The 25,373-nt window shown below is 45.1% G+C and overlaps 1 protein-coding gene and 1 long non-coding RNA gene across 2 annotated transcripts in view; both read left to right on the forward strand.

Annotated features, from left to right (window-relative positions):
• The window catches only part of LOC136373320 (uncharacterized), a 447,213-nt gene that overhangs the window by 398,122 nt on the left and 23,718 nt on the right, over positions 1–25,373 (forward strand). The gene's annotated exons all lie outside the window — the stretch shown is intronic.
• Positions 1,018–23,684, forward strand: LOC136373423 (transmembrane protein 255A-like). The gene is given in 8 exon segments (XM_066338324.1): positions 1,018–1,519; positions 14,427–14,551; positions 16,331–16,374; positions 16,376–16,391; positions 17,382–17,467; positions 19,365–19,527; positions 20,767–20,910; positions 22,900–23,684. Coding segments are annotated over 8 exon segments (1,239 nt in total). The 3' UTR covers positions 23,059–23,684.

Below are 25,373 nucleotides of genomic sequence, written 5' to 3' on the forward strand. Positions count from 1 at the left end.
CGCTGCTGCTCTCGCATGGTAACCAATAACACCTCCCGGCATGCAAAACGAGGACTCCCATGAACCTTAGCCCCCAGAGGAAGTGGAATTGATATCTAAAAACTCCTAAAACACGCAAACCATTGCCCAGATTGGACTCAAAACTACATTAGTGAGCAGGGAAAAGCATCGGGCTACCTGCTGGGGCTTTGTGTCTGGTCACCATAAATTAAGGTATCCTCTCCGCAGGAGTAGGCTAGACTTTTCAGCGAGCTGCACTCTACTTAGGGACTCTTGCGAGGATGAAAGGCCCAGCTCCGCCCTGCAGCAAGGCTGAACACCTCTTCCCCTGCGTCGCTATCGGGTGCAGCCGCGATGTGTGCAACCCCTCTGGCCCCCACCTAGAGCTGATCTTAATAGAGGCATTTTAAAGGAGCTGCTCTCCTTGCCCATTCATTTCATCTCCATGGAATAGGGCACAGGCAGCAACAGACATTGTCACCCTAGCGGAGATCTCAGAGCACCGAGAAATGAAACACTAGGCCAGTGGCCGTGTCGGGGTGGCTGCCCGGGACTGCCATCTGCACCTCAGGGAGGAGGGAGATGGGGAGAACAGGGCAACAGAGAGGTGCCAGGGAAATTGTCCTGGAGCAGCTGGACTGGAGGTGGGTGGGAGCTGCTGAAGGCAAAGGGATGGAGAAAGGTTGGGAGAGAGGTGGGGAGCCCCTCTGGCCGAGCTGCCGGTGAGTGCGCCGAGATCTCCCAGAGGCGGGACAGGAGCTCTGTCCTCTCCGGAGAAGGGGCGGGAGTTCCGTCCCTCCCTCCCCAAGCTCCCTTGGGGAAACGCCTCTGCACTCGTTCTAGCGAGGTGGCCCCGGCGCCAAGCAGCCGCTGTGGACAGAGCCGCACATCGCCGATCCATCGCGGGGAACTGGGGCAGCCGCAGGCGGAGCGGAGCGAGGCGCAGGTGCGGCGGGGCCAGTGCCGGGGTTGTGCCGCCGCCGCGGCCCGGCGGGCTGCGGCGGGAGCGGCGGCAGCATGCGGCAGTCCCTGACTCAGCAGCGCCCGGCCGGCGTGGACCTGCCCGACTCCGTGGGTGAGTGCCGGTCCGGGGGGGATCTCGCCGGCCCCGGGGACGCGGAGCGGGGTTGGCCGCGGGCCCGGCCGCGGGGCCGTACGGGGCGCTGGGTCGCCGGGGCTGCGGCGGCTGGGCCGCCCCCGCCGTTCCCCCCGCCCGCCCCAGGGCCGGCCGAGCGCGGGTCGGGCCGTGTGTCCCCGCAGCCCCCGGGGCCGCTCGGCGGGACCCCCGCCGCGGGTCATCCCGGACGGGGGCGGCTGCGGGCCCGCGGCGGCGGCGGCATCCTCTGGAGCGGGGCAGAACGCGGCCGCTGCCCTCCCGCAGCCCCGGTGAGGTCGGGGACCCCTCGTAGTAATCGCGATTTCCCCACCCTTCCACAGCCCCAGCCGGGCATGAGCCCCGCGGCCCCCGCCCCAGCGCTGCCGGGCCCGCAGTCGGAGCTGTGGGGTCACGGCTCCCACCGTGACGCGTTTTTAGCAGAAAAATGGGACGAAAGGAGAGGGACTGGGAAGAGGGGGGCTCGGTGCCATATGCACCCGGTTCTCCTGGGGTAAAAGTAGAGCTGGCTTCTTCCTTGAGCTGCTCTTTGCCTATTCCTCGCTTCTGGCTTTTCCCCCAAAGAACAAGATGGAGAAGTCGGTCATGCTTTTGTGCCATCTTGTCCATTTTCTTCTATTAATCGTGGGGGAAAAAAGTGACTCAAGGGCAGTTCAAAGATATGCATTATTGCAAACTTTTAAAGTAATCTGGAAAAACCTGCTACAGCCTTGTCTTTAGAGTGGCTTATAGGGCAAATATAACAAGAGGGTGTTTCTGATGCTTAAAAGAAAAATGATCATTCTAAAACCAGTGCCCATTTGGAGTGCCATTTTAGCAAAAGTAATAGCCAGGCAATGGATAGCATTAATTTCCTTACAGCTCCCTAACAGAGTTAAGCACAGTGTTTTGGATCACCTTGTCTACTTATGTTATGGTAAGCACTGCAAGTTTTGGGGTATCTGTTTGGGATAAATCACAGAGAAAAGGCTATTGCTGTCTCTTAAAAGCAGAGATAGCAAAGCTGCCATAGCTCAGCTTTTGTGCATAGAACTATACCAAGCTCAGGAGCACAGAGGAGAATTATCTGATGGGGAATACTTCTAGCAGAAATTAATGTTGAGGGAGAGGATTTTGTCAGAGTAGCCCTTCAGCAGCTATTAGAGATACTGGGTATGAGTCCATGTATGCTGAAGCAGCTGCAGGCATCCTTACAGAAGTACAAAAGCCACTTTCTCTCTACATGCATCGCAAGGTATTTTCAGAGAAGGAAAAAGTGTAATTAATATCCCAGTACAGAGCTGAAGTGGAAGTAGTCACATTATCTCCTCAGTTTCACATCTCTCTTCAGTATCAAGTTAGAAGATTATGGCTGGTTTTGTCAGAACTTGAAATAAAAGTTTTTTAATATGTTTTTTAATCTTATGAGGAATACTGAAAAGCTTTGAGAAAATTTCCAGTTGAAACCTTATATTTCTCTTTATTGAAAGTTGGTGTGTGCCAGTCCTAAGCTGGGAAACAACACAGAATTAAGAGTGAAAAACATGGTGCTGAAACAAATACAGCATCTATAAATGGTGTTTCAAGATGCTTTTTTTAGAGTGGTTTTTGTGGTAACTTTTTGCAGCAGTTGTGTTGGCAGTGCAGGAGCACTGGTTTGGGTGTCTTAAGTGCTGTGCTCATATGCCCATAGCACCCACCCAGCCATGCCCTGCAAACATCTGCATCCCTACAGCCTGACCATGCACACTGGGAGCTGTGTAAGGAACACATGGCTGGGCTTATTTACCCTCTGTTCATTTGCCAGCCAAACTATAGCAGTAATCAGAAGTTTGGTAATTCTATGGAAGCAAGATGGATTCATCCTTTCTCTCCTTTCAGAACTAATCTCTGTAAGAAACAGCAAACTTTCTCCAGTTTTGGTCCCACTGCTATGGATTTTTTAAGACTTTTATGGGACAGTTGCATTTAAATGGTTACATTGAAACTGAAGTGTGGCACAATGACAGTATTCGTGAGGCAACACATACAGAATGGCTTAATCTCTTAATGATTTTTGAATTATTTAAAAGACTAGATTTTATATTATTAACTTATTTGGCAGATTTAGGAGAATAACCCCAAATGCGACCTGCAGCAAACAGTCACGTACCTCTATCTTCAGCCATGGCTTAAAAGACTAAGGATCATTGACAAAATATCCAGCCTGAATCTTTGGGTTCTCTAGCAGTTATTTAATATTTTTTGTTTGAAATTAGCAACTATCTAGCTATTTATTCCAGCTAAGGACTAACTAGTTGTCAGGCTCCTTGCTCTTAGGACCAGTGATGTCCCAGTGGTGCAGTCAGACCTGTGCTCTGGAACATGAGCAGAAGGTTTGTAGGCAGAGAGCTTTCCTTCTAGAGACAGGTCAGTCAGAAAGGATGGTGGTTTTTTTTTATAAATCTCTCTTGCCTTTCATGTAGGGCAGGGATGTTGGACTAGATGACCTCCAGTGGTCTTTTCCAACCTTACCCTTCTGTGATTTTGTGCTCTTCTTCTGTTGGGCTTTTAAGCCCCAAGTTTAGCCCTTGTCTGTGATTTCAAGCTCATCTGGTTGCTGTGGGTGGAATGATCCAGCTCCATGCCCATGGCAGCTGTGTCAGCCCAGAGCATGGAGAGGGAGCCCTCCTGCCAGCAGCTCCTGGGTCAGGCTGGAGCAGGTGTGGAAGAGCAGTGGGGAGCTGCTGTGCTTTTCCCTGTAGAGAGCTTTCCATGTGGAAGAAGGGATGTCATTTGTAGCAGCATGTGTAGGTTGGTATGGTTGCATCAGTGTAGCTGTTGGGGTGAATGGATCTCTTTATCTGCTGGGCATAAATACACAGACCCTACAGAAGGGCCTGTGAGCACCTGGGATATACATCTTTGAGACAAAAAGCTGCCCAGCAGGGCCTGGTATGCTCCTTTTTCTGGAGAATTTGGACAAGGAGATTATACTTGGCTTGACCAAGTCTTCCGTCAGGGTCTTTCTACAGGTGTTTTATCTTGCTGTGCACAGGCTGCCAGGGAGCCCCTGAACAAGTGGGGATTCCCAAGGTGGTTTGCTTTAGGGAATACACTCAGCAACTGTGAAAGCTGCTCCTTGCCCTTTGGACACGTTCCTGCCCTTCTCTGAAACACCCAGAGAAATGCTGGGAGCCTCTGAGGTGGTAATACCCTTATCTGCTCCCAGGGCCTGTTTGAGAGCCCCAAGATGTGGGAATGGGATTCAGGGTGGCCCCAGCAGCCCACAGGGAGTGAGGCAGGGGCCCTTACAGTCCGTTATCCTACCAGCCATTCTTGCCAGTGCTGGGTTGTATCTACATAATATATGAAATATGGTCAAAAGGATTGTTCCACAAAGTGACACAAAGATGGCAAAGCACATGCAGACCAAATGCCCCTAAAGATGTTGCTGAGCATAGTGTTGCAGCCAGCTGCCCTCTTGGCTGGTGGAATTGCTCTTTTATGTTTATGCTTGTTTGGGAGATCTATAAATATTAAAAAAAACAAACAAACAAAAAAAAAACAACAAAAAAAAAACCTCATCATCAGGCAGCTGTAGATGAGTTTACTAATGCACAAATTCATTACTCAAGCATCTAAAAATACCTGGTTCTTTGCTGAAAGTGGAGGAGAAGTGTCTGTTACTGGTGATGTCTCATTTGCATGGAAAACTGTGGATGCCTTATGATTACAGTCAAATTTCCCCTCTCAAAACAGGCAGCATGCAGTGGGATTATTTAGCTTGACATAAGTAGACAGATCAGAAAGTATATAATATCTAATGTGAACATTTCTCATTAGCTCAATTGCCCCAGGCCAGAGGAGTTGGGAGACTCCAATGTATCTAAAAAAGCTTTGCAGAGATGCAGTTCTTAAGGTTCTCTCCATCTACATCAGAGCAATGTTAGTGAAGGTGAAAAGTGACAGCCAAACCCAAAAATATTCTCAAGTCAGAAAAAGGGAACTTCATGGTGGTGTGGTTGGCGGTGGGAGGAGAAATTTGTGGTGCTGTGATTCTCCCCAGATGAAATCAGAAAATTCTGTTGTGTGTGTGTGTTTTTAGGGTTGTTCAATAGAAGAAAAAGAAATTCCCTCTACGTAACTGTGACTCTCCTCATTGTGTCAGTATTAATTCTAACGGTGGGCCTAGCTGCTACAACAAGAACCCAAAATGTGACTGTTGGAGGTTATTACCCAGGGGTTATTGTAAGTATAGAACTCCTAGGTAGGTCTAGAAAACTTATTGCCTACAAAGTCCCTTGTAATGCTGAAAATGTTATAAAGGGTGATCTTGTCCTCAATATTTTGCTCAGCTACTTCATTGCCATTTGATTTGTTTTATTATTATTTTGCACCTGCTGCACATTCCCATGCAAAAATCCCATCCAAGTGGCAGCCTCCTCTGAGCTTAGGTAATAACTTGCTTTTGAGCTAGTGGTGAAACAGATAAATAGATTTTTTATGTCAGTCAAAGCAACTTTAGAATTATTTTTTTTACATAGATCACACTAAGCCCAGGAAGAAGTAAGGCAAAGAAGGACCTTACTGCCAAAAGCAGTTGAGAGACCAAGTCTTGAAATACTGGTTACATGAACTTGTGGTCATAAAGTTTACTTGCAGAAGTGTTTAACAAATTGGAGTCCCTGGATGAGGAGCTGTGGCAGCTTGCCGGGGAGCATGTACATCAAAGCCACGAGCACATCCATTTCTTCTTTTTTGTTATCAGCATCTGAAAATGGGAAAGAACAATATTGTAGCTTCAAATGGCTTAATTTAGAGAAGACCACTGGTGTCCAGCCTTCCTGCCATTAGATGTATACTCTTACAGAAGTATGAAGGGCAGGTATGTCACGACCCTCCTGGCATGAGCAGAGGTCTAACACAAGCTGGAAAGCAAGTCCTCCTCTGTTCCTGCGCATGTCTAAGACATACTGAAAAAGAAGCACTGAACTGCAATCAAATTAGGTGTCTCAGTAGATTAAATGCAGCCAGTAGCCCCAGCTAGAGGCTCCTGGTGTAACAGCTGTAGGATGCTGCACCTTTGATTTGGAGCCTTGAATTTGGAGGCTTGAAACCATGCCAGATAACCAGGTTGTTCTTGTCTTATTGCTGTTTGATTTATTTGCCATGCATTGCTAATCTCAGGGAGCTTTATACTTTTCTGTGCCCAAGTTCTACAACTGAAGAAAGCCCCTTTACAGCCATTACAGTGTGGAACATTGTTGCAGATTATGTTGGGCCTCTTTGGTTTAGGTTTTCTGGCTTGTCCCAGTATCTCTTGCATTTAGGCTTGATCTTTTTTAAAGAGAAGTATAGAAGGAAGAGAAGGAAGGTGTTGAGAAAGGTGACAGACTGGCTCCGGACTCTTCACACTTACTCAGCACTGTGCCAGCCTGAGTTGAACCTCGTGCTTCAGAGCAGGTCCTGCAGACTGATGCAAATGGGCAGAGTCTGCTGTTCATGTCCCCTTGACATCTCCCTAGCTATTTATGGTCTGGGAACATCAGCATCACTTACACTTTTTTAAGACTTAGTCTACAATTCCTGGACTTGAGAAAGGCATTGAGTTACTTTATTCAGAGGCACCCTGGCAATTTGTTTTTGTCACCAAATTCCCATTTATTAATCTGGTCTGTGGAAATGTGTGATGACCTCACCTGTCTCACTGCACAGGAAAACATTTCAGTGTGCTGCTGGATGTTTCACAAGGTGCTTAAAATAGCTGATGTTTCATAACAAGCTGAGATTTCTCCCTTTACTGGGGAAAAAGGGCTGGCTACAGTGAATGAGTATTTGGTGAGTTGTCCTCAAGCAGATAGAACCAGAAGTTTCTTTGTATGCTGGGTGACTTCTCTGTGTGTGGACCAGTTCCACAGCTGGAATCGTCTTATGGAACATAGAATCATAAAGTCATAGAGTATTCTGAGTTGGAAGACACCCATCAGAATCATCAAGTCCAACTCCAGGAGAACCCCAGGAATCACACCATGTGCTTGAGAGCATTGTCCAAATTCTTCTTGAACTCAGATATCAGATGTCTCATTGCTGCCATGCCTAAACCACCCTTCTTTCCTCATTCAACTTGTGTTTCTTGGGCAAGCACCTCTTGTGCAAGGAGGAAGCATGCAAAGATGTTTGCTTCAGTGCAGGGGATTATCTTCCCAGGCCTCTGCTTACAAGGAAGGAGAGAACCGGGCACTGGTGACCTTCCACACATCAGTAGAATTTTGTTTGGTTGGGTTTTTTGAGGGTTGAAGTTGTTTTTTCTCTCTAGCAGCTCAGTTTCTCATTGATACAACTGGAGAAGCTGAAGCAGAGGGTTCAGTGACATCCTGTAGCCAGGGTGCCTTTGCCCTCCTCCATGACCACCCACACCTTCACAACTACATCAGTGAATACCTTAGCTGTCTCTGTGGGAAATGTTCTCACCTGTGGCTGGATGACAGACCTGGGACAGGGAAGCCCTGAGTACAACAGTGATGTTCAGCAGACAAGAGGAATGCTCAGGTGCAGAAGACAAGCAGCCCTATGGAAGTGAGACTGTGAGATACATGTGTTGTCTCCAAGTTATAACAGCTGCCACAGTCTGTGTAAATGACTGACCTTTCTTAGGCTTTCACTGGCAAACCTCTTCTGTAATGGTTCCTTGCCAAGGATGTTGGCTTGGGGCTTTACTCTGGAAAAGCACATTCACTTATTGTCCTGTCCTCCTTTCAGACAGGCATCCCAGGGATCACATCCATCAGCAAATAAACGATGTAACTGAGGAACATTACTAAGATCTCTTTGTCCCATCCATAGAAGAATGAGTAGTTTTTCCATTAGTGCAATGAGAATTCCTGTTAATGAGACTCCACCAATTTATTGGTCTTCAACTGCTAATTTCTTCTTTTTGAATTATCTTAAATTATCAAAAGCATTTCACCTTTTGGTTTGAGGCTGCTGTGAAACACCATGTGGATGTTTCTCTTAAAGCTCAAAGGACACAAAACATTTTTCTTGAGCATTTGCCTTAGGTTTGTGTTGCACAGAAGTTCCTTCTGCTAAATATCAGCAGACTGAAAATTACGCCTGGATCCACATCACTGTTAATGCCTGTATCTCTCAAATTTTTTTACTTGGACTTGAACTATAAATCTCCTGTTACTTTAGGAAGGTGGGGTGTTGTTTGCCTAAGCTAAATAATAATCCCAGAAGCATTGGCAGGTCAGTGTGGGGCAGTTCAGCAGTGCCCTAGGTCTCTGCCCTGCCTGTTTGCCACCTCAGTGGTAAGCAGATCCTGGCTTCATTGCTGTGCTTTCCACCATGGCAGTTTGTGCCTGATGTGGGGACAGTGGTCTGCATGAGCTTGGAGTGCAAGCCAGGCAGTGGGGAAGCAGCAGCCTGAACAACTGCACCACTTTAATCCCTGCTGTTTGAGCCACCTGCCCTCCCTGCCTGCAGCACTGCACCAAAGCAGGGCAAGGGAAGATTGAAGCCCAAGTTTACATCACATTTGTGTCTGCTAATCTTTGCACATGCCTCTGCCTGTTAGTATTGGATTCATTAACCTTTGTTTTCTATTCCTGGATCTCAAAGTATCGATTCCAGGTTAGTTGACTCATTTTTCAATCACTACAACTTGTCTCATGCCTTGTTTTTCCTTCCTGGGGAGTTGGCCAATTATTGGCATTCTCACATGGATCTTCACTGGCCCCTCGTCTGTTGTCTTGATTTGCACCTCGTTAATATGACAGATCCAGCTGTAGGATTTAGCCAGTGTTTCTCATTTTGCTAACCATGGAAGTGGGGTTGGATATGCTCTACACCAAAGAAAGACCTTTCTCAGTGTGATACAATACTATTTTTGCATCTCCCCTCTTAGTCCATGGTTCCTGCTTGAAGTCTCTGTTTCTGTCCTGGCTGAGGTGTGCTCTGTCCTAGAAGCTTCTTAGTGTAGCTTAAGGCTATGGAGAAAGGAGGTGGGAAATTGCTCTCCTGGCTGACTTCATTGAGCTGAAATAAGTGTCATCAGTTATAGCAGCAAGAAAAGATGTGTTTGCTGCAGTAGCTTATTCTGTTGGGCTGGTGTGAGCTCTTCCAGTAGAATACCCTGGTTGATGCATCCTCACCCCTGAAAATGAGGGAGGAGTAAGAGAAGACAGAAAACTGCTACATCTTCCAAAGTGTAAATCTCCCTTATTTCAGGCTTCACATTGAGGAACTCTCTGAGCTGAAAACTGAGGTGGTTGCTCACATGCTCAGTGAGGTCACAGAAACCTGGTCCTGGAGGTTTTAGTGCATTGGTCCTGCTAGGTTTGCATCTGGAGGCTACTGAGTGTTGTAGGGTTGTTCCAAGACAGTAATGCATATCCTCATCCACCAGCCATTTCTCAGCATCACTGAGGGGGATGGAATTTAGAACTCATCCTTTTGGTTTCTACACACACTTAGTGTCATACGTGGGATACACCTGATAGTTCCTGCTAGCGAGAGACTCCACTGATTTCTTGCTGAAGGAAGAGTGCTCACACATCAGCAGAATGTTCTTTTGCTGCTTCTAGATTTAATTGTGTTCTATCTGTTTGTAAAATATGTTGAGTATCATCCTGATCTAAATGCTAACAATACATTGTTTTTCAGCTTGGTTTTGGGTCGTTCCTTGGAATAATTGGATCAAACTTGATAGAAAACAAAAGACAAATGGTAAGTTGTTTATAAAAACTTCTCTAAAAAATGACAGTAATTCAAATATTGTGTGTAAAGAGTAGTATTTTAGGTTTCCTAACTCTTCCAGGATAGTGTTGCATACCTCTGGAGAACTGGAGATGGTTTCTGGCAGCCTAGGAGCAGCACCCTGTGGGCACTCCTGCCTCCTGCCTCCGCTCATCTCACTGCAATTCCTCTCCCCGGTGGTTGCCTCAAGCTCTGGCAGTGAGATCCCTCCAGCCTTGCTCATGTGAGGCTGCAGAGGGCCCAGGGAGGTCATGCTGTCCCTGCAGCCTGTCCTGCTGGGCTGCTGCCTGCCTTGGCAGGGATGGAGGGGGCTCAGGGATCAGATTAGCAGTGTGTGCTACTAACCAAAGCTAAGGCAGGTTCTGCAAAGGCAGATGGGAGAAATTCCTGCCTGCCCAGATCCAGAGTCTGCCTTTGTGCTGCCTTTGCTTTGCAAATGGCATGCTCCCTGCAGAGCAGGAGGAGAGGGTGAGGGCAGACCCTGCAGGAGATGACATTTGCCTTTCCCACAGTCAAACGGTGCAGGGGAGGTGAATTTCCCAGTGGATATTGTTTGTTGTTTTCAACCCTGGCTCTGCAAGTGCAACATATCCCTGTTCTTTCTGTCCTAGCAGGGTTTCAGCCTCTTGCTCATCATGTATTAGCAGCATGTCAGTGTCTGGTTGAGCAATGACCATGTTGTGCCAGTCCTGGACTCTTCACAGGAGTGCCCACAAGTGACAGTGTGGCTCCGACTTGTTGATTATTTTGAAGAGCCCTGGTAGCCTGTGCTTATTCTTTTAATCTCTCTATCATTTTGTGTCCTAAAAAACATTCAAGACCCAGCTTTGCAGGGATTGCATCACTGCTGCCTGGGCTGGCAAGTGAGCGTGTCTCCATTCTGATCGCAGAGGACATGCTGTAGCTGTCACTTATTGTCCCTGTGCTTTAGTCACATGTCCTCCTACCCCGGAGCACTTTACAGTGGCAGCTTTGTCCACTGCATGTTTTCCGTGATACCACTGGCCGTGGAGGATTTTTTTTTTCAACTTCTTTGAACTTCCCCTGTGTCTTAGTTTGCTAAAAGGCAGCTTTGGTCTGGCTTATTGTGCAGCTGGAGGCAGAAAAAGCTAAAAGCAACTTGTGCAGCTGTGTTCTTGTGCATGTTTCTGTCCGTGAATGGTGAGTGTGAGGAATGGAGCGAGCCAGTGTGGCTGATGAGGAGAGCTAACCTGAAGGAGCACTTCTCATTTCCCCCAGACTGCTGACAGGAACAGACCTCTCTGATTTTTCCCACCCAAGTGTATTGACTTCCATGCCATGCCTCTAGAAGGGAAGGGAGAGCTTTGTGCCCACAGGGAGAGGGCCAGCTGCCCAGCAGTGCTGCCCCACATCACAGGCAGCTCTGGCACACACCCCACTGCCCCACTCAGCAGCTTCCAAGTGGGGAGTCAGCAGTTTACATGCCTTTATGACAGTCATCTATGCCATGGAAAAGTAAGAACCAGCACCTTCACAGCCCATGGGGGCTGTACCATCACCTAAAGGGAACCTCAGCCAGGACACTCCTGCACTATCCGAACCCAGTTTGTCTTTTGTTGTCTGAATGCTACTTGACGTGGCTGACTTCATCTGGAGTTACATGAGTGAAGGTCAATCATAATATCACACAGCTCTAGATAGGGACTTAGGGACTTCTGCTTGCTACAGTAACAGTATTATCAACCCCTAATCAAAAATCTTATTGACAAGTTGAAAACTGGGATTTTTAAAATTAATTTTGTAAAAAAAATTAATCAACATACACTAGAGGTTTATGTCTAAAAAGAAGACAGAGGAGTCCTGTAACTTTATTTGAATAAAGGGAGAGGCCATGGGGCATTTCCCCTGGGGTCTCTCAAAATTTTTAAGGGATGCAGCCTCTTTTTTATCCTAATTTCCCAGCTGCATTTCCCTCTCTCTTTCCCCATTGGCTGAGGTACTTGAGAGGTATAGACTTCCTGAAAACACCTAATACCCCCTTCTAATGTATACCTCTCCCTGTTTTCTTTTTTCTTGTGTCTCTGTTCTTTTTCTCTAAATCCAGAGATGTAGTACAGTCTTGAGTGAGTAACAGTCTGTGTCAATTAGTGGAATTCCTATGGAATTTATGGTTCCCCCATTGCTTCTGTCACCTCTCTGTATCTAGCCTTATCTACCATAGGCCCACAGTTTGTTGTAAAGACACCTCCCTCTCATTCCTTTCAATTTATGTTTATTTGCTGTTATTTTTTTCTCTATCATAAATTCTCAGTGTTTGGTTTCAGGCATTTCTTTCTACATCTGAGAGGGAAAACTGTATATAAATAAAGTGAGCATCAGATACTTATCTCTTGGTAGGGCTGTTATAAAGTATCATTAACTTTGTGGGTTTTTTAAACCATATTAGCAGCTCCTATCTGCGAGCAGAGATGACCAACAAATTCCCTAATTGTATATTTTAGTGTTTGGCTCACTTCCCATCTCTAAGGCTCATGCTATTTAGGGCAAATATCCTCTTTCATGTGTGTATGAAACAAACGACAGTACTGAGAAAAACTAAACTTGCTACAAAATAACCTAAGCCATAAACCCCGTGTCTTCCACCAAGACTGGACTTTCCCCCTTGTGTGGTTTCACTGGTTTGGTAGTGAGGCAGTGTGACTTTGTAATGGATATTATGAGTTGGGATCCAGACATGCAAAGGGTGGGGCTGAGTGGGGAAGAAATGCAGGAGTTTACAGCCAACAGAAACAGGGATCTAGTCCTGGAAAACTTGTCACCTGCTGCCATCTGCAAGTACTGTGTGGCACAGTATCTAATATTCCAGTAACAGCTTGTTGTGATCATGACATGTTCACATGGCCACTGGGATCGTTTCACAGCTTGCTCTCTCTGCTGCTGCAGGTCTAATCTCTATGCCTTGAATACTTGCCTCATCTAGAAAACCATTTTATTTTCTCTCATTTTTAAGTAAGCAATTGTACAGGGGCCATTTCCACTGTCCCAGGTGAGCCCTCTGGCATCTCCAGTCATTGTTCAAGCTGATCTGGTCTGTACACAGAGGTTACTGGAACAAGATCTGTTTTCACTTAGGAAGATGTGGATAACACCAGTGTGATTAACCTAAAAATCCTGAGGTACTTTAAAACACACATAGAATCCTTATGGATGTATTTGTCCAGGGGGTTGGCTTGTCTTTCAGAGAACTGGAGCCTTGTGCAGTGACAGGAGCCAAGGTTTTCAAGTAAACTTAGTACCTGGATCTTTAAAAACAAACATCCCAAGTCAGGAAACCTGAGATATCTGTCAGCTCTGGCTGGGCTGACTGTTAGCTTTGTATCTGGGCTGTAGAGATTTTATTATTGCTTACAGCTCCCCCATGACCAGTCACCTTTGTACTTGTGGAGAAACAGTTTTTAACAGCTGCCAGCAACTGACACTTGAAGGTTGTGATCACCAAAGTTGGAAAATCACCAGAGAGCTCCCTGTTCTTTACACTGAAATATTGTAAATATATTGAAATAACATATTTCAATATATGAAGTAATATTGAAAGCTGTTCCCCAAGCTGCATTTTGTAAACCTGTCTGTCTGAATGCTGTGCTTGCCCTCCCTCTTCAGCCCTGCTGATATCCCTAGTGTGCTTTGGCAGAGGGGATTTGGATCAGTGTTGGGAGTTCTATGTGAGGAGCTGGTCAGGAGCCCACTGGCAGCAGCTGAGCTGAGTTCAGGTGTGTGAGAGGGGCTGTGTCAGCACTGGTGTACAGCACCTCAGAGCCCAGCTGAGCACTGGCTCTTTGGAAGAGGGTGTTTGAAGTGGCATAGTGGGAATAGACACTGTTTCTCATACCTGGATTGGAGATTTTCTGGTTTACCTGCTGAATGCTTTCACCCTAATTTTAAGAATGGGAGGATGGGGCCAGTGGAAAAGGTTCATGCCTGTCTGACTGCCCTTCTCAAGCTGCAGGTGGAGGGAAGTCTCTCCTTGCAGCTCTCCAGTGGGAGCTGGACTGTGCTTGCCACAGCCTGGCACTGAGGAACCCAGCCAGGCTGCTGTGAGGGTATACAGCACTGATGGCATCAGCTGGTCACCTGCCTTCTGCTCTCATGGCTTTGTGCTTGTGCCTGCATCCAAGTGTTGTTCCCTGAAGGCACAGTCCCAGCAGAGAGGTTCACACACTGCAGTCTCCTGCATCCTCACAGCTCAGTAAGTGTTCACAGGAGCAGTTCCCCACAGCGCTCTGGGTGAGGAGAGAAGAAATTCTCTCCTGTCTCTCCAGAGGAGTTAAGGACAGCAGCAGCCAGAAGAGGAGGTCTATTCTCAGCCCAAGTTTAGCCTATTGGAGTAATGGAATGTGGCTCCGCCCACCTCCACAATGGAAAAACCTGCATTACTCTATCAAGTCCCCAAAGAACCAGTCTGGCACAGTGCTCCTACTCTGCCACTCTGCCAGAGCAGACACACATCCCACTGCCTTCAGTCAGACCAGTCTGTGCAGCCCGGGCAAACATTTGGGTCATTGATTGCTTGAGGGTTTATCGACTGTGGTTTACATATTCTTGTGGAGAGGGCACTAATCACTTGGTTGTGGAGAGGCAGATGATACTTTGCTTTGTTTTCCTTTCTCAGCTGGTTGCATCGATGTCTTCATCAGCTTTGGTGTCATTGCTGCATTCTGCTGTGCCATAGTAGACGGTGTCTTTGCTGCCAGACACATAGTAAGTGCTTCCAGGAAAACAGGTCCTGCAATGCTTTTACTCTAAGAGAACAAATGATGGTGTCTGTAATCCTGTATCAGGCCACATCAAACCCTGTAAATTATATCGTGTGCTGAATGAATGCTGCTTTAAATCACAAGCTTTAGAAAAATGTTATCATTTTTTAAAAAAAAATATTTTAAAATTAGTGGAAAGCACTAAGATCTTAAATCTTTGCTTTGGATTTTTTTGGCTTTATGTGTTTACTGAGTATCAGAACACTTAAGATGTAATGGGAATTACAACTATCACCAAGGGAAAAAATATGAGCAGTAACATCTATTTTGTTTTAAATGTAGGCAAGGCAGAGCTAGTTCTTAATGCAGAGTGAATCACTGGATGCTGTAGTAGAATGAAGCAATTTGATACAAAGCTCACTGAAGCATTACAGTATAAACAGGAAACATTTGCAGTAGGTTCTCAGTTTCATTTTGGTGACTTAAAATTATGAGCTATGCTGTCACAACCAATCACAAGTACAGTGGGATGTGCAGAAGCTTTAGTTATTAGTATAGAAATAAAAAGACACAATTCTATTTCAGCTTTTTGATTGAAATTTATAACTGCAAACAGTTTTTTGTCCTGTAACTCTGCAGTTTGGTGACTTTTTTTGAAATTTTTGGCAAAGGGGATTAAAAAGACAGATTTGGAGTTTATTTGTATCAGAACAGAAAGGAATTGCAGATCAGAATTACCCATGAAATGGAAACTCCGTGTCAGCTGGCTAGTTATGCTCCTTGTGGAGCTGGTTCTTCTTTCCTGCCCCTGAGTATTCCAGTGGTGGAAAGGTGGCTGGATGGCAGGATTTGCTGACAGAGCAAAGGGCAGCTATGCTCAGTTGTGTGATGGGTGTCTGTCTGTCTGGATGAAACCAGCAAGTCTGAGCCATCTCTTACCTCCTTTGCAAAGATGTGACCTCACGGGTTGGGTTGTGGCATGAGCTGGCAACTCCTCCCAGCTGGCTCTCGGGATGGCTGCGTGTCTGAGGAAACCAGAGCTGAGTAGTTTTGATGACAAAGGCTTTGGTTTCTGCCTCTTGATGAACATGGGCTTTTGGCCTCACTTTACCACCTGACAGTCCAAAAATGTCACCACCTTGCTGGAGACATGCTCCTGCCACGCCAGCACAAGCATTCTTCCTGTTGCCAGCTGCTGCCACTGCCTGCCACCCAGAGCTTTGGCTCAGACACCTGGAGAGCAAGTCTGGCTTCTCCTGGGAAGGGCTCGTTGATGTGGATACACGTCTGGCATTGCTTTCCCTGAGGTTTTTCCTTGGAGATCAAGCTGCCCCAAAGGGAGGCATTAATGCATATTTGCAGGCTGAATGTTGATGATCATCCAGAGCTTTCTCACAAGACACTGAAGAACACAGGAAGGACAAATTTGCCAACAATTAAAGAAAAATTGCTATGATTCTGCAAGAACCCTCAGAAATAGGTCAGGCAGACCTGGGCTATGTCTTGCAGGATGAGGAATAAATCTTACAGTTCAGGATGGCCACTATCACCCAAAGAGCCCAGCTTAAGAGACTGCACCTCCCATGCTGATTGGAACAATTTCATGCCTCCAAGGACCAGGGTTAAACATCACCCTGGCTCAGGGGGCTGCAGAGCTGTTGCTGTATTAAGGTGCTGTGTGAAATCAGGGTCTCTCTAAAGCCTGGTCCCTTTCCCCAGACCCTTTGGGTGATTGAGATTTTGATTTCGCCGCAGGGCTAAGCCTGATGCTTTTCTCTGGCAGGATCTGAGGCCACTGTACGCAGGGCGATGTCAGTACTACTCCAAGTATGACCCCACCAGAGGTGAGAGCAGGTTCTGCTGTGTCCTGTGAAGGGACCAGCTTGGTGCAAGTGGAGGAACCTGCTGCCAGCAGCTGCTCCAGTGTCCTGGAGGTCTGCAAAATGAAGAGGGGTGGGAGGCTAGGCCTGAGGTGGGAGCAGGATGCTGGGAACATTCGGGAGGTGGGTTCCTCCATGTACTGCCTCAATAGTAAAGGAGCAGATGCAGAGAAGGGGATGTAGGATAGGAAAATTCACCAGTTTCTCTAGATCTTCAGCTGTGCATTCATTGTAGGAGCAGAGTGGTGGGTTAAGATTTTGGACAGCAGTAATTTGTTTATATGAGCAACATACCAGCCTCTGTACCTCTCCTATTGTCTTCTCCAAGAGAAGTCTGTTGGGGATGGATGATCCTGCCACATACTGATAGTGTGTATGGATGTCTTTGTCTGCCTTTGGTGAGCACTGATTGTCTCTCAGAGTTTTCCTCGAGTTATCAGGTAGTTTTGAATAACCACTATATACCAAATTAGAAGGCCTGCTTGAGCGTGCAGTTACATGCTAGGCCAAACTGTCCGTGTGAACTCGGGTGTTACCACCACAGGCACAGACAATTACCCGCTTTGGTCAGTTCTGCAGCACTATGGGAACCTTGCTCTCAATGTGAGACATGCTATTGACAACTCTGCTCTGCCTTGCCGTGGGGTGAGGTGCATTAGTTCAGCAACGCCCTGGTTGCTTGCAAGAGTTGTAAAACCTCCTTCCTCTGCAGGCACCTGCTTGTCTGTGAGTTCCCCACAGCAAAAGGAAACGCTGCTCTGTTCTAGTCTAGTGCATCTCTGTTCCAGTAACGGAGGACTTTGTGGGAGCAGGATAAGGAAAGAAAAATCTGCCTGGGGCTAATGTGGAGATCACTGAGAAATCTACATGTAGAGCAGGCCTAACAGCAGAGAAACTGTTTTGGGGGATTGTGTCATTCTGTGCTTTATGTATTTTTTTTCTGTATTCATACAGGCGATCTGTCACCCACAGCGCCGTGCCCCCTGCACACCGAAATAAAAACCAACCTGCTTCTGCTGTGACCTGTACAACTGTGGGAAGTAAGCCAAAAATGCCACTCCTGGCCATAGGAAAGGCGAGCAGCGGTCATGCTCCTTGCAGCTCATTTGCAGGATAGTATCAGTTAATGACAGTTGTTGTGGGAAGGGACCCTAAGCTCTGTTTGTTAGCAATGAGAGTCCCAGACAAAAGCTAACCAAGTAAAGGCGGGTGTGAATACACCAAGGCCATCCCAGCCATGGGTTAGCATGCTCTGGGGCAGCCCAGCTGGAAAAATGAAGAGCACAGGAGTTTCCATTACTTTCGTGCTTGGCGTCCTCCTCAGTTTTCCACCTATTGAGTGTTGCTTGCTTAATACCTTCCTTCTCTGTTGGCACTGGGTTTTTTTCTTTGAGAATACTGAAGATGCAAAAAAACTGGGGACACTGTTCTTCACCTTTCTCATTCCATTCCCCACTCTGCTAACAGGGAGGAGAGTTAACAGGCTGGTGCCATCTGTGCATTCCTAAAACTGTCCTCTCTGCCCAGTGAATGTCTTTCATGGTCACATGGGGTTGGAAGGTGAACCAGCACTGCAATGAGTCAGAAGGTGGTTACCAATTGAGAACCACTGCAGAGTGATCACACCACTGAAATCTGGTCACTGTGCCTAAGCCAGATAAATTTAAAGCATGCGCTGCTTACCTTGTGGAGTGTCCAATGTGTGTCAGCGAGTAATTAATAAATTGATTTTTTTACTACTGGCTCTTGCCTAGGGCTGTTTCAGGCTAGCATTTCTCACAGTACTTAATTGGGCTGGCCTCCATTTAAATCATTGACTGTGGTGGAGGAAGATCAAAAACTGTTGTTGGGAGAGGATGGGTAGTTCCCTGTGCTGGGAAGTGTGATCCCTGGTCTCTGTAGGACTTTGTGTGCAGGAAAGAGGGGTGAAGTTCATGCTTTCCTTGAGCAGTTTACAGAACACAATCCCTTTTTACTAGCTGAAGAGAGCGATACACAGAGAACTGATTTGAATAGAAAAGCTTGAAACTTTTTTGTATTTCTTTTTGGGTTTGTTGGTGTTTTTTCTTCCCCAGTCTTGGTTCTGGGACCTGCCCCTGACCCATTTCTCCTCTCTGATAAAATATATCAGTTGTTGCTATTTTTAATCTTGCTTAGTACCACACAAACATCCTGCACTGAGGAGGAGCTGGATGGTGTCTCAATAAGAGAGGCACAGACACTCAAGACTGGTTAGTGCACATGTAAAGGATGGAAATAATGGAAAATGTGACAGCAATCTTGCATTCTTCCTGATGCTGGGAACCCTGGCTTTGGCAGCAGGGGGCAAGTCCCTTTCCACTGATAAAGACATGCTGAACTACGCGGGATGTTCTCACTGAGAGATCTGTGCTTTAACATCTCCATAGGAACGAGCACTTGCAAACAGCACATACAGGTTTTATTGTTAGGGGTCACTGTGAGGGGCTGGCAGCTAGAGCAGGGCACGGAGCTGGACCTGTTTTGTGGCTGAGCCCTGCAGAGCCAGGCAGGAGCTGTGCTGGCCCATGCCCATCCCACCCAGCTGGTCTGTGTCTGTGTGGGAGCAGCCAGCACTGCCTGGGAGGCAGCTGCTGCTCCTCGGAGCACAGACTGATTTCCCAGGGTAATTCCAAGACCAGTTTGCCCTTGGTAAGCCTCCAGGACCTCTGTGGAGATTTCAGATGAAAGAAATAACTGGCAGGTTCAGACACAGAGTCATTTGTTTCAGAACAGAGCAAGCACTTCGTGCAGGGAGATCGTGGATGCCACAAGCATGGAATCTAGGACTACCACTCCCTTGGTAGTAAGGTCCAGGTTATCACTGAGCTGCAGAATGCATTTTACTGTCCCAGTACTGCTTAGGTTTTATATGTGGTGCATTTTTTTATCATTACTGTTGTTTTTTTCCTAATCTAGCAGAGTAGAGATTTCTGGAAGGTACTATGAATACATTGATGTCAGCAGCTGCCAGGACATCATCCACCTTTACCACTTGCTCTGGTCAGCAACAATTCTGAACATAGTCGGGTTATTCCTAGGGATCATTACAGCAGCAATACTTGGAGGCTTTAAAGACATGGTAAGAGGATATCAATTTATCTGTGCAATAAAGAAAACAAATCAGGCAAATTTCCTTTTAAAATAATCATGGAAACTATTGGATTTCAATGCAAATGATCTATGCATTACTTCAATCAAGGTGGAAAGAAGGGATGAAATAACTATAATGAAAAAGTGGAAGTGATTCACTTTTCTGATCTTGTTGTCACCACCTGAGCACAATTAGAAAATATTAACAGAATGGGAGACTATTTTCAAAAGGAACCATCAGAGAGGCATTTGCAATACCAGGATGATTAAAAATAAACTCTTTCTGAAAAATTGATCTTCTTTTTCATAGTGTTTACATTCTACAAGGAAAAGTGCAGTGGTTGCTCATTAATTATTGATTTTATAGTAGCAGTCTGAGCTTTACAGACTGTTTAAGCAGCTGTGTTAAGCTGAAACTATCTAATTTCTTCATGGTGCAGAACCTGAGAGGGTGAACTGGGGATCAAAACCAAACTTCAGATAATGAAAAAATACTGTTCTAACAATGTGAGCTTTGAAATACCCTCACTTAACCAGGCTGCCTGTTACCTTCTAAACAGTTTTGTTCTAAACAGCACAAATGAATGGGTAGAACTGAATGTTCAACAGATACATTTGGGGCTTTTTCAGTCACTTGTGACTCATTTGGAATAATACAAAACGTCACACAGAAAAGAGATTTTTGTCCTGACTATATGTTTTTCTTACAAAGAAATCTTGGGCCCTGCACTAAGGGTACCTTATTTCATAACTCTGAACTCTTTTCAGACTCACCAATATCTTCCCAAATGAAACAGGAGACACATTCCCAGCTGTGCATCATAGCCCTTTGAGATTGATCCACACCAGAGAGCCTGTAAACCTCTGTAAACAAAGATGTATAGAAATGAACAGCAGTTTGGAAAATGCACCAATAACAGAGTAATTTGGAAGTAATGAATCATTTCTCCTACTTGTGAAGATGTAAATCTGTTTTGTGTGAGTACTGGTGTGCACTGGGCTACTGCCAGCTTGTTCTGTGGAATCTGAAACAATAAATGGCTGTGGAATGAAATTACCTTGGAACTTAGCTGCTGCCTGAGAGGGAACTGGATTGCCAGTTGCTAATTCAACAAAGTTGAGGTCTAAAGGCACACAGTGCTCGTTTAAATAATTTCTGCTTTCATTCAGCTGTCAGATTTCTCTGACTGGGTTTGCAGCCTCATACTCTCTTCTTTTTGTTTGATAGACTCCTTCCCTCCCTACACTGAACTGCACTGTTGAAAATGCACACCCTTCAGTGACCTACTACTCCAGGCCACAAGTTACATCTTACAACTCCTACTACCACAGCACTCCTCACCTGCCTCCCTACTCCGCTTATGACTTTCAGGTGGGCAACATTACAGGATGTTTCCTTGTTTAGCAGGAAGGTTAATCCAGCCAGTGTGCAGGACTCCTGGGCTTGTCTTCCTGTTCATTCGCACTTTAATTTTTTGTTCCTGCAAAAATACCAAAATTTTCCTACTAGGCATTGGTCCTTGGCAGTGCTCTCTCTTACTAAGGCAGTGTTTTCTGAAAGCTGTCCTTGAAGTGAAGGCAAGAGGGAGGACCTGCTGCCTGCCTCCCCATCACTTACTAGTAGAGATCACATTAAAAATAGGCACTGCCTCTGGCACTGCAGTGTTCTGAGGAGAGAGCCAAAGCCAGGTGTTCAGGTGCTAAATTTTATTAGGCAGACAACTGTGTCTGAGAGAAATAGATGAGCTTTTGGAAACAAGCTATTTAAGCTCCTGAAGACACATGATGCCTGAAAAGCTATTTTTTGTGGTTATTTTCCACATGCTTTAGCTGGCCTAAGAGGGGACTCTGCAAACATCACCTCTGCTGTAATGAATCCCTTCCTCTTTGAGCTATGGAGCTGTGCTGTTGGAAATGGCGATTTCATGTGAACCTTGCTGTCAACATCAGCTTTCACTTGTTGAAGCAGATGAGGACATTTCCTCCTCAGCTCTTCTGTCAGGTGGATGTTACTACAGGGATGATGTTAATTAACACACCCCACAACCACCAGGACTAGAGACTTTTTTATATTAACAAGAGTTTAAGATCTTGGTCATCAACAAAGGTGTGCTCTGTAATAGTCAACACATCCCTCATCTGAGCCATGCATTAGAGTAACATGAATCTAAACCTTCCTAGGTCTGCTGCTAGTGCCACTGGACAGTGCTGTTGTCAGGGCTCCTAAATATAATTGAACACTTATGTCAGAACTTCTAGGATGTATTTGTGACTCATTTTTGAGATTAATGAAACCTGAGACAGTCACTGGTGCTGTAAACTTCCTGCAGTTACAAAAATGCCAACCTCAGTGCATGCCAAACCAAGTTCTGCTACAAAGTCCTTTCCTCAGTTTCTCAGCAGTTCTGAGCACTATCTGACCCAGTGTTTACCAGTGCAGCAGCCCCAGTACCTGCAGAGAGCTGAGCATGGGTGATTTCCCTGCTTTGTAACTGGAAGTACTGCTGGGCTCTGCCAACACAGCTCAGCCTGACAGATCAAAGTGTCTGGGTCTCACTGCTGTGAACAAAGGTGTTTGCTTAAGAGGCAGCACAAATCTGGGCATAAATTCAAGTAATCTAAATTTAATATAGCCAAGTCCCTCTTTAAAATGAAATTCCAAGTCTGAGCCTTGCATATCTTCCGGGGAACTTGGAGCCTGCATAGGAGCACTAGCTGAGCCTCTGGCTATGAAGACTTTTGCCTTGAGCCCTACTCTACTCCAAGCACTGACTGTACCACCCTGACTCCTCTCCCCTGCCATCCTACAGCACATGGAGCAAACCCAGCCTTGCCTATCAAATCCCTTCCAAAGGATGCACTCCCTCTGATGCAAGAATGCTTCCCACTCATTCCACAGATTTTTCACAGGAGAAAACACACCAGAATTCCTGAGGGATCCTGGGCCCTTGCAAAAAGCTGGCTTTCATACATAACTCTAAAATGGCAGACCCATTTCTCTGGTTTTTGGAGCAGCTCGATCATTGTTGCTACTGGCTGGTGTGTGACACCCAAGATTTGACAGGAACTTATCAGTTTTTAGTTGTCTAGTCTTTGTGAAATGCAGCAGGCACACAGAAGTGATAAGAATTTTTTTAAAATGTCTTCAGTTGTGGATCTAAGGAGCCTCATTTTTCAAAACTTACAGGCTGTGCTTACCTTGAATGCAACAAGTTATCTGAAGTGTTATTTGTATGCACATGATACACTGAGGTGAACCTTGAAATGTTAATTTTGAACTGTTTGGTAATTAAATATCACTTTGATAAAGTAATTTCCATTAGGAAATGGTTACATTACAGCCTTTGCTGTCTCCCTGCAGCATTCCAGCATGTTTCCAGCCTCCACTCCTTCTGGCCTCTCCGATGACCCCCAGTCCCTGTCACCATCTCCCAGCTATATGTGGGTCTCTAATGCACCGCCTCGTTACTCACCACCCTATTTCCCATCTTTTGAAAAGCCACCACCTTATACACCATAAAGAATGTGGGAAAGTAGAAAAACAATATTTGCCATTGAAATAAGTGTGAACATTTTGTATTTGTATTTTACTGTGGGAGGGAGCAGGAGAATACAGAACATAATTGCAAATAAAAATATTAGATTGAACTGTCCTTTTTTGCAAGACTTATTTCAGAAGTTTAACGATGGCCTGTGACAAAGGGGACAGACTTCTGATGTTTTAATGAGTCAGTGAGTAGCAGGTGACCTAAATTTCAGCCTCTTTGGTTCATGTAGTCCTTGATTTTTAATCAAGTGATCCAACACAGATGACAGATTCTGGTCTGCCTTACTCCATCTTGTGCCAAGCTGAAGTAAGGGTAGCCAAGATCAGTAGTTGCTAGAGATTATCAATCTGTTTGAGGTGAGAGTGCTTGCAGACAGCATGACTTGACACTGGTTTTGTTTGGCCTTTGGGCTCCAGTTGCTGGGATTTTGGGTGGGGAACACAGGACCTAGTTCACATCACTTGTTGGCCCAACACACTGGAAAAATTTTGGGGGCAACTGTAACAGTGCCTCAAAATGTAACCCTATTGAAAAGGATAACATCATAAGATAGCCTCATGTATGTGTAGCAAAATAATCAGAATATTGCTTTTTGAGGGGAGGGGCAAGCTGTTTTTTTCAGGTTGTTTCTTAAGATAAAAGATGAAATGGAGTTGTCTGAATTCTGTGTATTTAATGCTGAAGTCAAACAGTTTGGGTGATTGCACTGCCTAAATTGTCCTTGTATTCCTATAAAAACATCAGGAACCATCTACAAGTCACTGAAACAGTGCAGTGAATATGTTATTTATTTGTTTGTTTTGTTCACCTTTTTGTGGTTGGGAATTTCTTTTAATCTTGTACTTTTAACTTTTTTAATGGACTGAATCAGCACCCTGAATAAGCACTGGTTTAGTAGCTGTATTACGGGCTGCATATAAGGAATATCCACTACTAGTTCTCCAAGATAGTCTCACGGATTAAATTCAACACCCTGTAATATAGGACGAAACTGAGGAATTTGCAATTGTTGTTGTGACTTTCATTTAATTTTCAGCTGATGGCTGTGCTGATTGATCTAGATCCCAGATTTTGCATGCATCTTGCATAACAAAGGTCAGCTTTGATATGTGACACAATGACCTCTAAAGTGTGGTTCTACTCCAGGAAGTGATTTTAGATGACAGGGTTCAGATCTGAGCTGCTCAACCTGAGCATTCTCAACTGCTTACTTCAGGGATAAAAACAACATTAACATTTTACTCCTTATTTCCTAAAGATAGAATTTCCTTGGCATTGGTTTGTTGACCCTAATCCTCAGTTGCCTTCCTTACTTGCAACTGATGCAAACAAAAAGGTACCTAAAATGTTAATCTGGCTTTCAGAATCAAAATGGAATACATGCTGGGGATTGGGGGAAAATCCAGTTGGATTTTAAACTGTGGCACTTACTTTTAATCTATTAAAAAAAAAAAATTAAATGCTGTCAACATGGAAAATAAACACTGAAGTCTGATCTCACTTTTCAAAGTACACCCACACTTTATATTGCTGTTTTTAATCCTATGCATTTGCAAAGCCTTTAGGCTAGACTGTGTATTAACTTTGTCATTTCCACTGTCAAATACTAATCATATATTAGTTCATTAAAGGATGACACTATCCAGAAGCAAACATGACTTTTCTCCAGTAAAAGGGAAATAAACAGCTGGAGAAAAGAATGCAGCTCACAGGATTTAAAGCAGTAGTGTATGTAGAACATATCCTGGTGGCATTTTGTTTTACTATAGAATGCTGAAGTGCAGCTCCTATAAATTTGCATACTGGAAATAAATTTATATACTGGGGAATCCTCCATTTTATATTACATTTTATTGAATTAAATCTTGATAAGAGATCATGGGCAATTCCAAAACAGACAGTACTTCTCTTGATAAAACTCCCCACAAAACTAGAATCAGAAGGGCACATTAATTTAGTATCAGAAAACATTTTATTGTTTTTTCTTTGAAATAAAAGCTAACAGTCCTGTCCCACTTCTGACAAACACTGTACCATTTGTGCCTGTCAACTAAATAGAGCTAGAAGGACTAGGGGACAGGATTGAACATCTTGAAGAGAACATAACTTAGTGGCAGAGAACAATTAGGAGATGAATTGTGTCATTTGCTTTGATTTGAAAAATACTAACCTTAGGAATTATCCAAATTCTCATTTTTTTTCTAAGGAATATTTTAGCAAAAATTACATTGCTGCTTTAAATTCACTATAAAAGGACAAGTACATTTTCACCCTTAAAAATTTACAG

Source organism: Sylvia atricapilla, chromosome W (assembly GCF_009819655.1).
Source record: "Sylvia atricapilla isolate bSylAtr1 chromosome W, bSylAtr1.pri, whole genome shotgun sequence".
In the NCBI taxonomy this organism is placed as follows: domain Eukaryota; kingdom Metazoa; phylum Chordata; class Aves; order Passeriformes; family Sylviidae; genus Sylvia; species Sylvia atricapilla.